At 39.7% G+C, this 18,401-nt stretch overlaps 1 protein-coding gene across 1 annotated transcript in view; it reads right to left on the bottom strand.

The window, feature by feature from the left end:
- Positions 1 to 18,401, bottom strand: part of RELN (reelin) — a gene marked incomplete at both ends in the record, with an annotated part of 268,207 nt that overhangs the window by 182,981 nt on the left and 66,825 nt on the right. Inside the window, one exon of the mRNA XM_079534561.1 lies at positions 8,729 to 8,864. Within this exon, the coding sequence (XP_079390687.1) occupies positions 8,729 to 8,864 (136 nt within the window). The remainder of the gene's footprint in view (positions 1 to 8,728; positions 8,865 to 18,401) is intronic.

Raw genomic sequence — 18,401 nt, 5'->3', positions numbered from 1 at the left:
GCTCACAATTCTGCAGCTCTATCCTGATGACATTTTTATAATACAGATGTTAATGTTACAGAATAATTATATTTTATTATTTATTCTGTGATACTATTTGTTATCTAACCACTAATAACAGATTTGGGAAATATATGCGCTATTGTTGAGTACAGCTTAAAGAAATAATTATGAAGGATTGTCAAAACAAATATGATAGAGTGCACTCTGTCACTTAGTTTGAGCTCATGGTCACTCTAAATACTGAAACCCAATTTCTCCTATGGTATGAGTAGCAGAATTTGATTTAATGTTTTTGATATCTTCAAGAATTATTTCTTTTTTGTTTTTAGACTCCTGCTACCTTTAGGTGTGAGAATAACATCTTAGTATTGAAAAAGAGAGAAACAAATTTTTGTTGTCATATTGTATTATAGTTACCTGCCTCCTAAGTTTTCTCATTCCATATATACATACACATGAAGTCTTGCTGGATATTACTGCACCACAAAATACTGCTTCGCAGATTTCCCTATTAGAGTTCATCCAGACAAACAAGGAGAGAAAAGTAAGTCAAGCTTGCGTGAACTAGGAATAAGGACTGCACATTCTTATATGTCCTCTGCTGCTTGAAAATAGGCTTCTGCATATACAAATAATTTGAAGACATGAAAAAAAAAATGCAAAAAGTTCTGTCTGTGCCTTTGATGACAGCATGGAAATGCCTGATTGCTCTGCTGGATCAAGGCCAGAGCTCAGCATCTTGCAGTACTGAGCTTTTCACTAAGTTATTTAGTAACAGGCCCTTGCAAGAAGTTCTTTCCAAAGAATTATACAGACAATACACTTATCTCAAACTCATTCATGCACTAGACATTTGTTGCACTATCCACTCAAGAGACAGCATTGAAATGATCAGACTCTCTCAGTCAACCAGGGGGACATTCCAGAGCCACAAAGGCTGCCATGCACATACAGTGTTCGGTTGTAAGAACTCGCCTACAGTACTGAAATTTAGCTTCCCAAAACATCTCATACAATTGTTCTTTGCCCTTGCCTGCAGTAGGGCTTTTATATACTGTATATTTATCCTTACAGAATGGTTCTGTGTGTGTTAATAGCTCACTCTTCCCATAACCAACATTTCCAGAAGAATTCACAAAAACTATTTCATGCTGATTTCATTAAACATACTTCTTCTGAGATCTCATTTTAAAAGGCTTGTTATCAATCAATTATTGGCTGTCAGAAGATGTTTCACTCAATTCATGTTACAGAGGAAAACCTACTAGTAGAAGCAAACTGTTGGAGTGTGTGTAATATATTTTATATTCTAGTCATGTTTTCAAAATTAAAGCATCTTGGGAAGAAGGGAAGAAAAAAGCACCTCTTTGAATGAAACAAAGATTTATGCTCTCAAGCTAAAATATACTCTGAAAAATAACCCTGAAGTTAAATTTCAGAGAGAACAAAACAAAATCCAAGAGAGAATTCTAAACACAATTACTGATAACTGTATTGTAGATTGCAAATTGATGGTCTCGTGCAGAAAATAATGGGTACATTGCACAAAAAGGGAAGAAAGTAAAATCTAATCTCTGCTTCTAGAATTGCCAAATGAACATTTGTAAGAAGGGAAATAATTCTTATTGTGATTGTTTTATTATTTAGGTAATACCAGCAGAAATGAATTTCATTTTCTTTCATGAAGAAAGTGCCAGAGTCCTATGGAACAATACCAAATTCTCAACAGAGTAGCCAGTGGCCATACTGAGTTGCTTTCTGCTATTATACACTACAAGTATGTGATATATTAAATTTGTATCAAACAAATAAAAAACCCAATCCTAATATAATACCATCTTGCAGTTTCTATTCTGACACTACCCAGTGTTGAAAGTTGCATTTTATGTTTTTTCTCTTTTGAATTGAGCCCAACTAATTTATCAATGGAATTGTCATGTGCTTTTCTTTTTAACACGCGTTCATTTATTCCTGGCTTTGTTGATTCTGCTTTTCTTGTACCTATGCAGCATGAGGAGCCTGAAATAGCAAATGGCCAGTTCTCTACAAGATGGGAGAAAATGTTAAGCACTGGATATTTCTCTTCTTCTAGTGGGCAGTTAGTAGGATTGTCACTCTCCTAAGATGATATCAGACAGTAAGAAAAAATGCAAGATTTGAAGTTTACAGAGCTGCCCGTTCTACTTACACACTTTAGCAGTTTCCCACTATTGAGCAACCAACTCACTGGAAATTCCTGACATGGACTAAGATACTGACTATTGACAGTGATGGGAATGAAGGACTAATTTTTCTCCATGTGGTATTTGGCACTTAAGTTTAGTCAGCTGAGTTTGTCTGTGTAGGATACAGATCCAGACTAAAACCTTTAGGTGTCTGTAGAAAGGTCTACATGGAAACTAGGTAGTTAATGATCTACTACAGTTAGCGAAGACCTAGGGTTTGATTCTGCTTCCTGAGCACTTCTGGAATAACTTGGGATGTCAAAGGAAACTACTGGAGCTATAGAGACCTGCTAGACCTGCAGGTAACTCCCTCTAAATGTAATTAAAGCTGGATGTCAGGTCTTACCTGCCTGCAGTTCTGTAACTGGATTGCACCTCAACTAACTGTTGAAGGAACTAGAGATACTTTGTTCACTCATAAATACCTATTGAGAGATATCTGTACATCTGTCCAAAGCTGAAACTGAAAAAGCCTTTAAGGAGTTGAAATTGGTGCAATCAGCTTGCATTGTTCATCATTATTTTCTTCCTTTGCTTTGAACTCATTTGAACATTCCCTCATTACAGTACATTTTGTGCTAGAGCATAAGCATGTTTCTGAAAATACACAGAATTCCTCATTGGTCTTCTCTGTTTGCATTGCCACCGCATAAAAAAAGACAAAAGCGAGACAAAATAGACAAGGAAACTGTAATTCTCCACAATCAGCTGAGTCTATGTTGCTTGGGGTCATACTCAGAAGAGTCACAGTGATTCCATGCATAGTGTTTGATTTCACTGGGAAATTAACAAACATAGAGGATGAAGGAGGTAATCTGGGCACCACATCAAAATAGGACACAAGCAGAGCCAAGATCTGAATGAAACACTGGCTTGTGATTTTCAGAATGTTACACATAATGCTGATTGACACTGCAACAATGCCTCTACCCAGGGAAGTGAAAAACATAGCGAAGAAGCAATTTTTCTTCATAGTTCCTCTAAACCAGCACATCAGAAGGAACAATTAATAAGGATTTTTTTTTTGTCCGTAGAGCATAAATTATAAGCAATATGGATATGTGTCAAATCTACCTTGACTGCAAACAAGGACTGTCACTTTTTGCTCATGCAATCCTTGTCTCAGACAGGGCTACTGATATACCAACAGCAAAAAGACTGATAATAAATATCCTGCTTCACTACTGTCATGCAATAAGCTCTAGGAAGAGAATGACACAGGGAGCTGGTGCTTCACAGAACCCAGAGCCAAGGCCACCTATACGTTAGGTGTCCATGTGCTTTATGAGATGTTCTTTAACTGACTGCAAATGTTACAAATCATAGCAACAAATAGAATGCTATGAAAAATTCTGATTCTTCCTAAGAATGTGAGGAGCAAAATCTACATGATCATGTATTCAAGAGTTGAGTGATAACATAAATACAAGGGATCTTCATTCTGATATTTGCTATTTTCTGTTCACATTTTTAATACCTATCTGTACTACCACTGAGCATTGAGTAAACAATTATATACTTATTTTGAAGTTAATCCTCTGCATTTCTTTCATTTGAGGTTGGGTTTTAGATTGTGGGTTGTTTTTTTTTGTTGTTGTTTTATTTTTTTAAACAAGTGAGAGAAAACAGTAAGCACTGCCTTAAATGACTGCTTAGCAAAGTGGTTTACCAGGAGAATTTGGCTTCTTCAAACAATATATCCCCTTCTCCCCCTAGCAAGAGGAATACTACAGAAGACCATGTAATCTTGAATGTTTATTCAATATTTCCATCATTCTTATCATGGGTTTTCTGTAAATGCTTTAAATAGGTAACCAAGCCTCTCAATCACAGCCTTTATGTTCTGCAGTGTTTGTGCAGTGTGATATTTCAAGTTCATGCACTGGCACAGTTGTCGGCTCCTAGAAACCGGCTTAAACATATGGGCATGAAAAGACTGGTTTGGGAACAGGGTACTTAAAATTTCCCAGAAAGGAGCTGTAATCATCAGGTGATTGTGGCAAAAGACGTACTCAAACAGAAAAACACATCTCCTTCCTCGAATGTTTCTTCCAAGTTTCTTTCAATAGCTCAGCTGTGGGCTGCAGCACCGAGGCCCAGACTGTGCCCAGGAGCTGTGCTGGGAGCCAGTGCTCCCGCTCCAGAAGTGATAGGCTAGTGCCGTGCCTCAGCTCTCCTACCCCTGTCTGGTGGACAGGTGGACACTGCCACTGTGCTGATTAGGTGTCATTACACAAATTAGTTCAGTTTAGCTCTGCCAGACAGCTTTACAATTATGTTTTAAATATCAAAATATCAAAAAAGCTACACTTTTGTGCAGAATTTAAATCCTGCAAATTGATAATTATATTTCAGAAGCTTTCTACTACTAACAGAGGTTGCAGTGAATACACGTATAGACAATTGGAATTATAGGATACCTGTTTGATGACTAGCAAAAAAAGCTATATAAAAAATACTCATTTTACAAAGTAATTTCTACAGCAACCTATTGTATTTAATACAGTAGCTGGAACTTCTGCTGTAAGCCATGCTGATGCTCAAAACACAGAATGCTTTTGAAATTTGGGTCAGCTTCATTACTTCCACAAACTAGGAGGTTAAGCCATCTATAAACATATGGGCTTAACAACCTCAGATGCAGCACTGCGTATCACCCTGTTATTATCATCCCCACAGCAGGCTGGGGTTTAACTGGGTAAGGGTGAGCTTAGAGCAGAAATTGCAAACAGTGAGACCTAGCTGAAGGCTCATGAAGATAACATTCTACAGATTTCCAACAAACAGAAAAATAACCTGTTAGCACAAAGGAGGGCCTGCTTTTTTGGTGGTAAGCAGTTCTTTTAGACCATGGCAATCTGCTTAGGAGCTCTTGGTGCTGGACACTGTTTGAAGGAATCCTAAGGTACTGCTAAGAAAACTATTCTGTAACAAATGCCGCATATTAACTTTTATTTCTTCAGTTCATCTTGAAGCATCTATGGAGAAGAATTATACAAAGACAAACCAGAGGAACAGTCATTGCTTTTTGTTTTTCTCTTCAGTAGGTTATCTTATAGAAGAGTTATTAGCCACAATGAGGTATTTGGACAAAAAAAAAAACCAAAAAACCAAGAAAAACCAGCAGTTTGAACATAGAATCATAGAATGGTTTAGGTTGGAAGGGACCTTAAAGCCCACCAGCCCCAACCCAGTGCTGTGCACTGACTGCCTCTCACCAGCTCAGGCTGCCCAGGGCCCCATCCAACCCAGCCTTGGACACCTCAAGGGATGGGGCACCCACAGCTTCCCTGGGCAGCTGTGCCAGGGCCTCACTGCCCTCTGAGTAAAGAATTTCCTCCTAACATCTAACCTAAGTCCCTTCTCTTTTAGTTTAAAATTGTTTCTTCTTGTCCAATCACTATCTGTCCGTGTAAAAAAAAAAAAATAAAAAAATCAATCTCTCTCATGTTTATAAGCTTCCTCTAAATAATGGAAGTCTGCAATGAGGTCTCCCAAGAGCCTTCTCTTCTCCAGGCTGAACAAACCCAGCTCCCTCAGTCAGTCTTCACTGACTGTCTCCCCTTTGACTGAGAAGCATAGATGCAGTAGATGAGAATTTTCCCAGTGATGTCTATAGGGTTTTGACATCCCTGTAGGGATTAAGTTTTTCTTTCATATTGGTAGTAAAGTGTAAATCTTCAGTTTCTGTAAGTTGCTTGAGATTATTAGAAATTTAAGCAATATAATCTATTAAACCTACTTTATCAACTAAATGTTTTCTTCTTGTTTCTATTCCCAGGCCTTTTCATTTAGGCACATAAGCAATAAACATGCTTCCCACAGAATGTTACAAAAAATAAGATAGAAATAATAACCAAGACTGAATAAGCAAGAAATTACACTTCAATATATTATTCAGAAAAGAAAGACAGCAAAATATTCCAGCTCTACACTTTCCTCACCCCAAACCAAGCCCTGATGTGTAGGATACCCATCTACATTGGAGGAGAGAGGCTAGAACGCTCTCACTGACATTAAGTTATATATGAACGACTCTAACTTGAGCCCTGAGTATTTTAGCTTTCCCACCCACGTGCCCCTGGCCCTCCAGAAGTAAGTCAATAGCACATCCATAACAGCTGGTTGTACAGTGGCCCAGGGAGATCTGCCTTGTGACCTTTGTCCAGCTCCCCCTGGGAAGTATCTAGGGAGAGGTGTCAGCATGGCAAAGCTTGCATTGCCAGAGCTGGCACTAATTAATGACCTTATTATCCATCCTGAGAGAGGTCAAAGACTAATGAGCTGATCTAAATGACAGATACATTTGCAGCAGCATAGGAGGCTCTTAGCTCTGCCACTGTTGTCAGAGTTCATAAATTATCACCCCGGTACCTTTGTGAATACCTTTATGTTACATTTAAACTAGAGAAGCAGTTAGTGTCAAGTGTTAAAAAAGTCTTTTTAAGTTAATCTTCTGTGGAGGAGTGAGTGGAGGTGAACAAGGAAAAGGCAGTTCTCTGAAGTCAAAGAGCCATGCAAGGCAGGCAGCACAGCACAAAGCAATAGCTTTGTTTTCTGCAGCCAGGGATTTAATAGGCATGGGAAACAACACTATCAACCCTTACATGAGGTCTGTAAAGAGTGGATCCTGGCTCCACCCCTTCTGGTCACTCAGTGCATTGCATATACCTGAGCTCCCCTGGGCTGGCCCTGCCTTCCCACCAGGTACTCAATCACTGGTTCAGGCTGTGACTTTGCATTTCTACAACAACAGGTCACAGGAAGATAAATGACTGTTTATAAATTGACCTTAAAACTTGCAATAGAAGGCCACATCTCTTAAAAAAATGCATTCACATGTAAGCTGGGACCAACAATTGTTTCTTGAATACACAAAGCAAAACAACAAAGAAAGAGAGTGAGCAAGCATATGAAGAAAAGATGCGTCGCTCATCACACTTTTCTCACATACCTACAAGAACAAAATCTAGTTGCTACAACTTGATCAACAAAGTTAATCATCTCTTAAAACAAGAATTACAAGGATGCATAAAGTTCAATGCATCCATAAGTTTCCACCTTAACAAGGTAGCTGACAGATTTCCTCAGGGCACATACAACTATTTTGTGAGGCTAACTTTTCTGACACAGACTTCACACAAAACAGCAGCAGTATTTCCTCCAAACTTTCCATAGATTTGACGTGTCAAATAACGAATGGGAATCTTACATAATCTAAACAGCTTATCTGGTACATTGTAAAAATTAATGGGAAACAAATGCACTCTCAAAAGTTTGTCATTCATTACAACTATTTGTTTCCCAATTTAGCATTAGACATTTAGAAGAAAAAGAGAGCTAAAGATAAAAATGTCTTGGCATTGTCATTGCAGCTAATAACATACTGTAACAAAACAAGCAAAAAATTGCACTGTGGAGAAAAGGGGAATATCAAAGACATAGATCAGTCAATCAACAGGTCCTATGATCACTATCAGCAATTCCTCTCTTCAAAGAAGGAAGGAACTCACTTTCTATGTTTTCCCATACATTAAACACTGAAACAACTTGTTTACACTGGGACATTTACCTGCAGCTTCCCAGACAGAAAGGAAAAAACACACTGAGAGCAGAATTTGTTGGGACAACCATGGCAGTCACCAAAATGGACAGAAGGTCTCACACTGAAATTTTGTGACCACTGACTATCCAGAGAGCACCCTGGCTTTTTGTCTGTGAATCGATCAGGCTTGAAGTATTTTCTGCTTTCAATTCTATTCTAGGTATATATTTTTACCTCATATCTACCAAAATTCTGGGAGAAGTAATTAGAAAATAAGGTAAAATATGCTAAATATATATATAGTAATGATATTAAGCTGTGTATTTTGTGCGCACTTGATAAAGTACTAAATCATTGTATGTTGACTTGGATCTTTACAAAAATTACAAAAAAAAATTGCTGAGAGTAATCTTTTTTTTCTGAGGTTGTAAACTAGCAGAACTAAGCAGAAGTTAAAATGTTTTTCAGCAGGAACTGTTCATATTTGATTATGAATATTCTTGACTGCTTGTGCCTTATGTTGAGGCATACAATCTGAACAACATCACGAGAACCTTGCAAGGTTCTAACTCTCATTAAATGCAACAAGTAAAAAAAAGGTCAATGAAAATGTGATGTATTCTGAAAAGTTTATTGATATGACTAATAACTAAGTGGAATCATTTTCTATTGAAATGCTAGTCTTGATGCACTTACGCCTTATATTTTTGATGGCATGCTACATTGCAGAGCACTTTCTCCTTCTCATATGTTTCAAAATATGAAGTCCTAGTACACACAGAAACTCATCAATCAGGAAGAACTCAGTAGTTTTACTTCCAAATAAAATCTCTTCTTTGCACAATCATGGTGCAAATGTAAGTTCCTAGTGCAAATGGGTTTAGATCATTTCACTGTCTCCAAAATGGTTATCTTCTCTGGCTATAGGAACCATACATGATCTGTACATACGTACATGAAGTTCACGCAGCCCGTCCCGGCAGGTGGAGCAATCCAAACAAAACTGAGATTGGTGGTTGGGAGATGGCTCACGTGTGATGCGACCACACTGCACATGAACTGATTTCCGAACTGGTGGTCAGACATAATTCCTACAAGAAAGACACAGGGGAGATAAACAGTAACACATGTTAATGGCCCTTTGCATGGTGCTAACAGATAGAGTAATACATCTACCATGTTTCATCATGGCAATATGCAATGTGAAAAGCCAAGAGTATGCCACAGACTAATTAGTATTAATGCCAATGAAAACATTGGAGCTGGCCTTTGCTTGAGCCAAGGCTGACTTTGGCTGCATGTACTTGCTATCATTATTCTTCATGAGACCAATACCAGAGGAATTATTTGCATTTTTAAAGGAGGGAGTTGGACTGCAGCTGCTGCAAATCAGTGTTACTCTATTAACTGATTTACATACATTATTGATCTAAAAGAAAATAAAATCTGAAGGAGAAATCTCATGTTTTAATTAGCAAAATGAAGCTGATAGAAAAAGGTGTTATCTTTTAGTAGAAAGGCATATCTACTTGGAAAAAAGCAGATGAGCTGTTGTTTCATTAACTCTTCTGATCTGAAATAAAAGCAGCAGCCTTCAACAGCTTCACCAGTATAGACTCCTTTGAATTTTTTTTGAATTGGCCTTTAATGTATGGATGAATGTAAATGTCTTCTGTTAATCATCCTCTCTGGAATTCACTCCAGTACATCATTAGATAAAAGAACTGTATTTTTTTAACAAAACTAACAAAAAAACAAACACCCCCCTCACCAAAAGCACAACAATAATGACAACGGTTTTCTTCCCCCTCAGACCCCCTCTGTAGTTTCCTACAGATCAGTACAAACACGGTTGTTTGTTTAACACCCCCAGGCAATCTTACTTGAATGGATTACTACACCTTTAATCCCAGCACATTAAACAACAAATATTGAAACTATTCTTTTGAATGTACTTATTAGAAGAAAATGCCTTCTTCCCAGTGACTTCAAATATTGATCCTTCAGTTCAAGGAATAGCTACATGGGCTGAAACATTGCTAGTAGGATCAGAGGAAGAGCAAATGGTAGCAGGTACCTACATGCTCCAAAAGGTGACCGTTAGCTGTTATGTTGCTTGGAAGTTTATGGTGGTTGGATATGAAGAACAGTTTCTTCTCAGCAAGAGTGATGAAGCACTGGCACAGGCTGCCCAGAGAGGTGGTGAAGTCACCGTCCCTGAAGAAAAGGGTGGATATTGCACCAAGTGACATGCTCTAGAGCAGTCACAGGCATGGGTTGTTGGCTGGAATAGATAATCCTAGTGATCTTTCCAACCTTAATGATTCTGTGATTCCATGATTCTGTGATTTCTTACAGTTGCTTGCTGTAGTTATAAATAAACCTTATCTTTGCCTCTCAGAGTCCCCAACAACAGTTTTTATGGCTGTTCTGAAATGCAAACCCAGCAGATCCTCTTAAACCCTTCCTTTTAAACCCTTCCACAGTGAAGGAGTTTGCCCACAGAAGACCTTCACTGCAGGCAGAGGAATCTGCATGCACCACTTCTCCTGTGCCTCCCCAGAGGCTGCCAAAAGGAAATTGCTGAGTGTTTTACAAATCAAAAGCAACATCTGAAATCCCACTCGGGCTTGTGAGAGCCATAGCTCAGGTTATATGCATTGTGAATCTTAGGGGCTATTAAATTCTAAACCTGCTTCAGTTTTGGGGCAGAAATGAAACCACAGTGACAGTGTTCCATGGGACAGTAATCTGTCCCAGGAAAGACAGGAGTGGGTGATGGCAGTGATGGCTGTATCTTTTACAAATGACTGCAGCCCTCACATGCAGGCTTTTTCAATTAGTTCCCCACTGATGCATACACAAGGTATTCTGCCATTCAGGCTTTTACACAGCTCAGCTCAAATTCCCTACAGAAGGAATCATAGAATCATGGAGTCATGGAATGATTTGGGTTGGAAGATACTTCAAGATTTCAAGTTCCAAGTGCCTGTCATGGGCGGGGATAGATCTCATTGATTGGGATGGCCACAGAGAAGGCTCAGGATTCTCTGGGTGGAAGCCTCACATCTGGAGAGCAGCGGAAGGGAAGCCCAGGAAGATGGATTTTTACAGCCTCATCCTAGTTTATTGCAAGATAGCAGGTGCATGTGGACTTTGGCCATCTCTTGTCAGCCTACACTGACATTTTAGGTTTTTATTTGCCTTCCCTGACCAATTGGGGTGGTGGCATCGTCAAAGAAACCAGCTTGTCTTGTGCCCAGAAGTTTATCCAAAAAAGACATACAGAGACAGATGTGTCCAAAAATATGCCCAGGAATATATATTCACCCTTGAAGAGTGTGTGGTATTTAGGCAACTGTTTTGGTTTGCTGAGAGTGAAAGATGAAATCTCTATTTCTTTCCCAAAGCTGTGGGTCTTGGGCTTCTCTCTGAAGTTTTGGCAATATGCAGTGACTTCGGAGTGTGGGACTGGTCTCCATAACCTATATAGAGCACCAGCTCACACATAGCAGCATCCCTGGCTCCTTAAGGGGAAATAGAGCCAGCTAAAGGCTTTAGCAGGTTATTTAAATAACAGATATTTTGAGGGGAGAAACAGGAACAGCACTTCAGTCTGAAGAAATCTCCCTTTCTCCAGAGCCAGCCAAATACGGGAGAAGACAAAAGACTGCCCTACCCACATCCTGCAGCCAGGGACAGGCACACCAGCTTGGGAAATGTGACTGTTTTCCTTGGCAGCAACTTGTGAGTTAATGAATTCCCTAGGTTTCAAGGCAGTAGACTGCAAAAATGTGTCTAATACATCAAACACGTACAACATCTGTGGAGAATTTCTTTTCCCTTTGATTTACAGTTTATAAAAAGAACAACTTTGCAGTGACTAGAATAAATTCTAAACAATGAAAAGAAACCCATTCAGAATTTTTGAAGACAAAAATGTCAATGAATTGCAAAGAGATACTCAAAATTCTGTGTTATAATTGCATCATTGTCTTGGCATTATATTTTATGAATAATTTATCACGATAATTTTTACAGTAAAGAATACCACTGTTTATCTGTTGGATCTCTACTGGGTATGTCAAGTCCACTTTAGAGTTCAACATTTTTAGAATATTTCACGAAAATGAAGTACTGATACTTTGCAGAAAGACACAGAGATGCTTAAAAACCTTAATTTAACTGACTGAGGCTTAAAAACAAAATATTCATGCTGAAAAGGGGAACATGAAAACAACAAAACATGAAAATGTGAAAGATGGAGAAATGCAATTAATACCAAGAACCTATTTAAAAAGGAAAAAGAAAAAAAAGATAAACCGTTATTTCCTCCTCTTGCTACCGACTTTCTTGTAGCACTTTGCTATGGAAAACAGCACTTCCCTTCTCCATTCTCCCTTCAACTAGGCAAGCTGCCTCCTATGCTGAATGCTAGAGCATAAACATATCTAAGGAGAGATGTGAAACAAGCTTCTTCCGTAAAAAACAAACTGAGAAAAGACAGCCCTGATTCTATAGCAGCTCTCAGAACAGGTATGTGTCCTTCATGTACCTCAGAGCATGCCTTAGGTTAAGGTATTTGGCTCAGCTGCACATTGTCCTATGGACCATGTCCTGTTAGCCAGTGCTGCCATATCCATTCAAGTTTGGTGTTTAAACAAGTAATAATCTTAAGGTAGCATTTTAAGATCTATCTGTATAAAACACTCTGAAGCCTTTTGGAAATAACCAAATGTTGCCAGCTCACTTAATCCCAAAATTCTCAAAAGCTAGTTATGATCACATATCCACAGGTCTGAAATGTGCTACATGCAAAGACACCAGTAACATCTCTTGGACTGCCTTTTCCCTTGTTTTTTTCTGGTATACGTTCATTATACTGAGGTGTTCCAGACACCTGCACTTTTCAGCTACTGCATCCCCTAAAATTTCTGAGCCTTTAGGAGTCCCAGTAAATTCATTCCAGTTCCAGACATGTTTTGTACTTGTGAACAACACTGCTGGGAGAGGAACCAGACATGCTCAAGCCCTCTCAAGATTTAACTCAGCAGCTGTTTTTCTTGCGTAAATTTTCAAAAATGTGCTTAGCCCTATTCAACCCACTCTTTAGAGTCACTGAATGAAAAAGCCTCTATGTGAAGAGGTAGATTTCAAGAGGGAGATCAAACACAAGAAATCCAGACATGGAGAAAACTTTTTAAATGGAGAATATAAAGTAAAGTCAGATGACAAGTCCATTGCTTCAATCTTTGCATGTGAAAAATTATTCTACTGGTAATCAGAGTCATTAGTAGGGTGTTAGTGCTAATGCAGGAAAGTATTATGTATTATGCTTCTTAAATAAGGTCGTATGCAGGAAGGTGAACAAGACATGAAGACGCTGTTTTACTGGCCAATAGACATCCAAGCGCAAGGGCAGCTCTTCAGTTCTTGACAACATTAACCTGGGTGTGAGCCTTCCCCGAAAGAGGAGGGAAAGAGATAGGGACTGTTCTCTCAGTTGGACCTCTGGAAGCCAAAAGATAATCTTTTGTTCTGTCAGGGCTTGGGAAGCATCCAGTGGTGCAGACAAATGCAGTAAAATTAATATTCTTTTCTGCTTCCTAAATCTGAGAAATGTGGATCTGTAATAATTCTGATTTACATGATGTAACTACATGAGGTTTCTTATTTAGAAAGCAGTTTCCTAAACCAATAATTTACACAAGTATCTCATCTGCATGTCAAAGTCCTCAGCTTAACATCCATGGTAAGTCTCAATAGGATTTCCTGCACTGAACCAGATGGTAGGTAGCCAGCCATTTCTTATTTGCCATATGAACTGAGGATGATAGTAGGAAAGAAGATTAATATTAAATACAGGTGTAAGATGAATGACTACAATTTGATTTTGCTGCCTCTAAATTGATTATCTGCTATGTATTTCCATTTTCAAAGTAATGCATAAGGGTGACAGTAAAATGCCAAACATAAAATAATGATGAAATACGAAGAAAATAAAGCTTTAAGTGCCAAATCACTCCAGGCTCTTTGGGAAAGTAATCATTCCTGATTTACAGATATTAAAAATAGACATCTTCAAATGATCTTTCATAATATGAAGGAAGGAGCTGTGCTGCAGGACAGGTCCTCAGGATACCCCTGTGCAATCTGGTCTAGTGGTTGGCAACCCTGCCCATGGCAGGGGGGTTAAAGTTCAATGACCTTACAGGTCCCATCCTACCTAAGCTATTCCATGATTCTAAGACACCTCAGAATGAGGTTCATCCAGAACCAGCTCAGAACATGGCTCCTTCTCGAGGCCAATGGAGAGCCCCATCAGAAAAGGCTATGCAGCAGCTGAGCAGCAAGCTGTCAAACCTGAATTCACAGCAATCCAAGTGCAGGCCCTAAGGAAATTTTTAGGCTAGAATCTGTGCACTGGATGTATATAGGCTCTGATTGCATTTCACAGCTGCTGGAGCTGCAGATTTCAGACCATGCTTCCAGAGCTAGGCACCTCCCTTTCTCCTATGTCTATTTTGGTGTTTAAAGCACCTTTCTGCTCCTTACCTGGAGAACAAACATATCAATAAAATATCTCTTTTCCCAAATGCAAGTGAAGCAATGGTTTATTTTTGGTTGCTGGAAGAATATTTCAGCAGTGCCTTTAAACTATTCTGAAACCTTTTCAGGATTCTGAATTAAGTTTCTAAAGCTCTGTGTAGAAGAATAGGAAGAATACAAAGAAAATCAAATACATATATGTACTTTTAGTACATGCATGTGTCTAAGAAAACCATCAGCTGTTCGCACTTAAAAGGATGACTGGGAGTAAAGAACTACCTGGAATTGGCAACTATCCTGTTGTTTCTAAAGGATGATTACACATACACAATTATGAGCTCATTCTGCGACCTGTACAGAAGGCAAACAACATTCTGTAGGCAGCTGAACTTCCCACACAAGTCCCTTCAAAGTGAGTAATGGTGCAGAGTCTGGCGCTAAGTGAGCTGCGCTCACTGAGCTAAAAGATGAAGTTGCCAATTGATTTTTTTTGATTGATTTCATTCTGCTTCACAGGAAAAACACATCATGTTTGATAGCAACAGACTGCTAAAGCGCTCAGTGGCCCCTGTGATCAGTTAAGGGTCAGGGTGATTTGATAAATTATTAAAGAGCACGAAGAAAGAAAAGACCGTGAGCTGCGGTCTTCCAACAGCAATATATTGCCTTCATCTTTCTTGAAGTCATGCAAGTATTTAACTGTTATTATTACTGATTCATCATTAAATAATAGATTATTTCACTCTATGCAATGTTGGGGAAAATACCATCCACAAAGTAGAAGTAGAAAAAGAACAAATAGCCATATAACAACTTAATAGAGGCTGTCACTAAAATCCTTAATTCCTTTTGTGGTCAGGAGCCAAGTGGAGCCTGAATGCAGCAAACTGAACCCCTGGGGCACTGCTGTGCTGAGCAGCTGGGGACGGAAGTATTTATTTTACAAAATATTAAATGTATTTCCTTTATAGTTCTGGAAACAACAATTTTCTGCAAGTTCACATTTGAATTACTTTCACAGTTTGGGACCCAGGTCAGGGCTATTTAGATGCCAGCAAGAGTAGTGCTTTATGTTCATGTTTTTTTGAGTACTTCCTGAAGGGAGCACTTCACTCGACATGCAGGAATTAGCCTCTAATATACAGATTTACAAAACTTGCTCTGAAAGGGAGAATATATTTTTGCTCCACCTCTCTTTTAATGTTCTACTTCTAAGTGATTGTTAATCAAAACTTTTGAGCAGCCTTTTGTTAGAAGCCACTTAAGGGTATAATTTCATCTCGGGGATTTATGAGTGCCAGTCTCATTAAACCTAACAGAGGTTACACATATGGAAATTCTGGTGCACGGGGAGGAGAATATCGCCTTTCATTTGCAAAATTCCCCAAGAAGCTGAATGAGCCCCTTGTGTAGCGATGGGCTGTGAGAGGCAGGGGTGGGGGTGCAGCCTCTGGGTGGATTTGGGTGGCGTTGGAGGGGGAGAAGAGGGCAATTTACCGCTGAAGCCAGAGTGTTCCACAGAGAGCAGCATGGGACTAAGCACTTCAGGGCAAGTAGATTTAGTAACATAAACAGGGACCAGCAGTAGTATAAATAGAAAATGCTAATAAGCTTCTGTGTTGCTGAAGTACAGAAGAAAAAAACTCTTCACAAAGGCTTGAGCCAAAATCTATTTTAAATGTTCACTAACAGCTCTAGCGTGTTTTATAATAGTAACTTTTGTATTTTTCCTTATAGAAGCTGTTAGGCTGATACCTTCATCCTGTGCTAGCTTTTCATAGGTCTACTTTAGCAATGCGTTCCAGCTCACCCTTTTGCAGGAGAGCAGCTGTCCCTGCTTTGCACCTGCTCTTTTTTTTAATGTTTTTCTGTTTGGTAGGTGCATGTCTCATCCATACAGACAACTCCTGTACAACTTCCCACAGCTATTGCATTGCTCTGAATCCTTCCACTCCACATACCTCAGCACACATCCCAGGAGCCAACCACTGGACTCATCACTGGATTGGGTTTATGTCAGCAATTGGTGTGACAAGGGACCACCATGCTGACCTGTCATACATTGCTCCCACCAGGCTCATTCCCAGGTGTGACAATTCATGAAGGCAGCATTGAAGATACAGAAATTGCTCTAAATTGGCCCTAGTAGAAATGAAAACGCAAACTGAGAGAACCACCCTGATCTCCTCACACAGAGCCTCACACTGACCAGACCACCCATTCCGTGGCCAAGGTAACATCCAACAGAACATCACTGTGCAACAACAAGAAAACAGCTGCACACCTCAATACCAGTGTAACTGCCCAAAATTCACTTATAACATGCATAAATTCTGGTTACATCTACAATGCAGTAATCCTTTATAATACATTGCCTTCCAGAAAAAAAATAATCTTCACAGCAGAGTCCAGCTGTGCTAGGCTGAGTGATTTCCACAGGACAACACCCAGTCTTTGGCTGTACTGTAGATGGTGACACATCCTGATATCCTGGTTGTTTTCCATAGCCTAGTGTGACTAATTGGCTTCAAGGTTTTACGTACAAAACCCTAAGACTCTTTAATTTATTTTTAATGAACTTAATAGCCCTGGCAGCAGTTTGCATTGTAATGCATTTCCTCCTTTTTGATCCTTTGCCTGTAGACATCTTCTGAATGTGCCCACATTACCATCACTGTCTCAGTCACTGAAGGACGCACTCAGTGTCGGTATCTTTGCGCTGTCCTTAATTATACTTTCTCTCTCTGTTGTTGACATAAGCAGTGAACTCCGATGTTTAAAATTGATAGTTTCCTCCAAAGCAAATTATATCAGTCAAACCAATCAATAAGGATGCCTTCATAATGAACCCACAGGGACCTCCATGGAAATTGTTCTACAGATGGAGAATTTATCATTTGTAGACATCATTTGTTGCTTTGCAGTGATGCTATTATGCAAATTTTTTTGCTCTGTTCCATAATTCCTTATCCGGATATATGAAAGTGAACCTGTAAATGCAAATTGTGCACAAGAACCCCAAAGTGTCCCCCACCAGTGAGAGATTCTCCAGGTTCCTCATCTCCGTAAATGATTTTAAACAAAAAGATAGGAGATTTGGGTTGGATGTTAGGAGGAAACTCTTTACTCAGAGGGCAGTGAGGCCCTGGCACGACTGCCCAGGGAAGCTGTGGGTGCCCCATCCTGGGATGCACTCAAGGCCGGATTGGATGGGGCCCTGGGCAACCTGAGCCAGTGGGGGCAGCCAGCCCATGGCACGGGTTGGGGATGGGTGGGCTTTAAGTTCCCTTCCAACCCAAGCCATTCCATGATTCTATGACTCCCTGTGGGCTTGCAGCTTAGCAAGGACTGTGTGCTGGAGTTACACAACCACATGGGAAGAGCTGGCTACAACCACAAAAGCTGGATTTTATCTTCTTACACACAAAAACCAAGAGCCACTACAGCATGCACCATGTAAAAATACCAGCCATAGTGTCTGCAGCACTCAGTGAAGAGCAGGACTTCGCAGAGAGCTGAATGAGCTGACAAATACATTTCACTGAGTAGTTCAGCAGTGACACAAGAGATGGTTTTGTGGGTTGCATGAAGTAATTCAATGAAAATTGCCAATCTTTGGGAGTTCTTTCTTTGAAATTATGCTGAGATTCAGCACCACTGGCTAAATGCTACCACTATCAATGCTCAGATCACATTAACCACAGATGGGAGTACAGTTGTGACCACTGAACGCACCCTCCAAAAACATTCTGACACTAGCCAGGAACTGCTGCGTTCACCTCTATATAATGACAAATCTATTAGAGCCACAGCTTTGAGCAGCAAGCAAGGTGTCCCCTCTGTGCTGGGGATGCTTGGGAATAGAAATTGAAAACATCAGACTATACCAGAGAACATGCATTTCCACATTCTGCAGAACACCCCCTAGCTGTGCAGAGTCACCTCACTGCCACCAGGCCAGTACATGGGGGCAATATCTATTGGCTGGAGCAGAACTGTTGACACACAGCTGCTCCGTAAGGCGGGAGGTTGAAAGTCGAAGTGTTTTCCTGTTACATACTTATCACAGAATCATAGAA

Source organism: Tetrao urogallus, assembly GCF_951394365.1.
Source record: "Tetrao urogallus genome assembly, chromosome: 1".
Taxonomy (NCBI): domain Eukaryota; kingdom Metazoa; phylum Chordata; class Aves; order Galliformes; family Phasianidae; genus Tetrao; species Tetrao urogallus.
The sequence above is the reverse complement of the archived record's forward strand: the minus strand, read 5'-3'. Positions and strand labels throughout refer to the sequence as shown.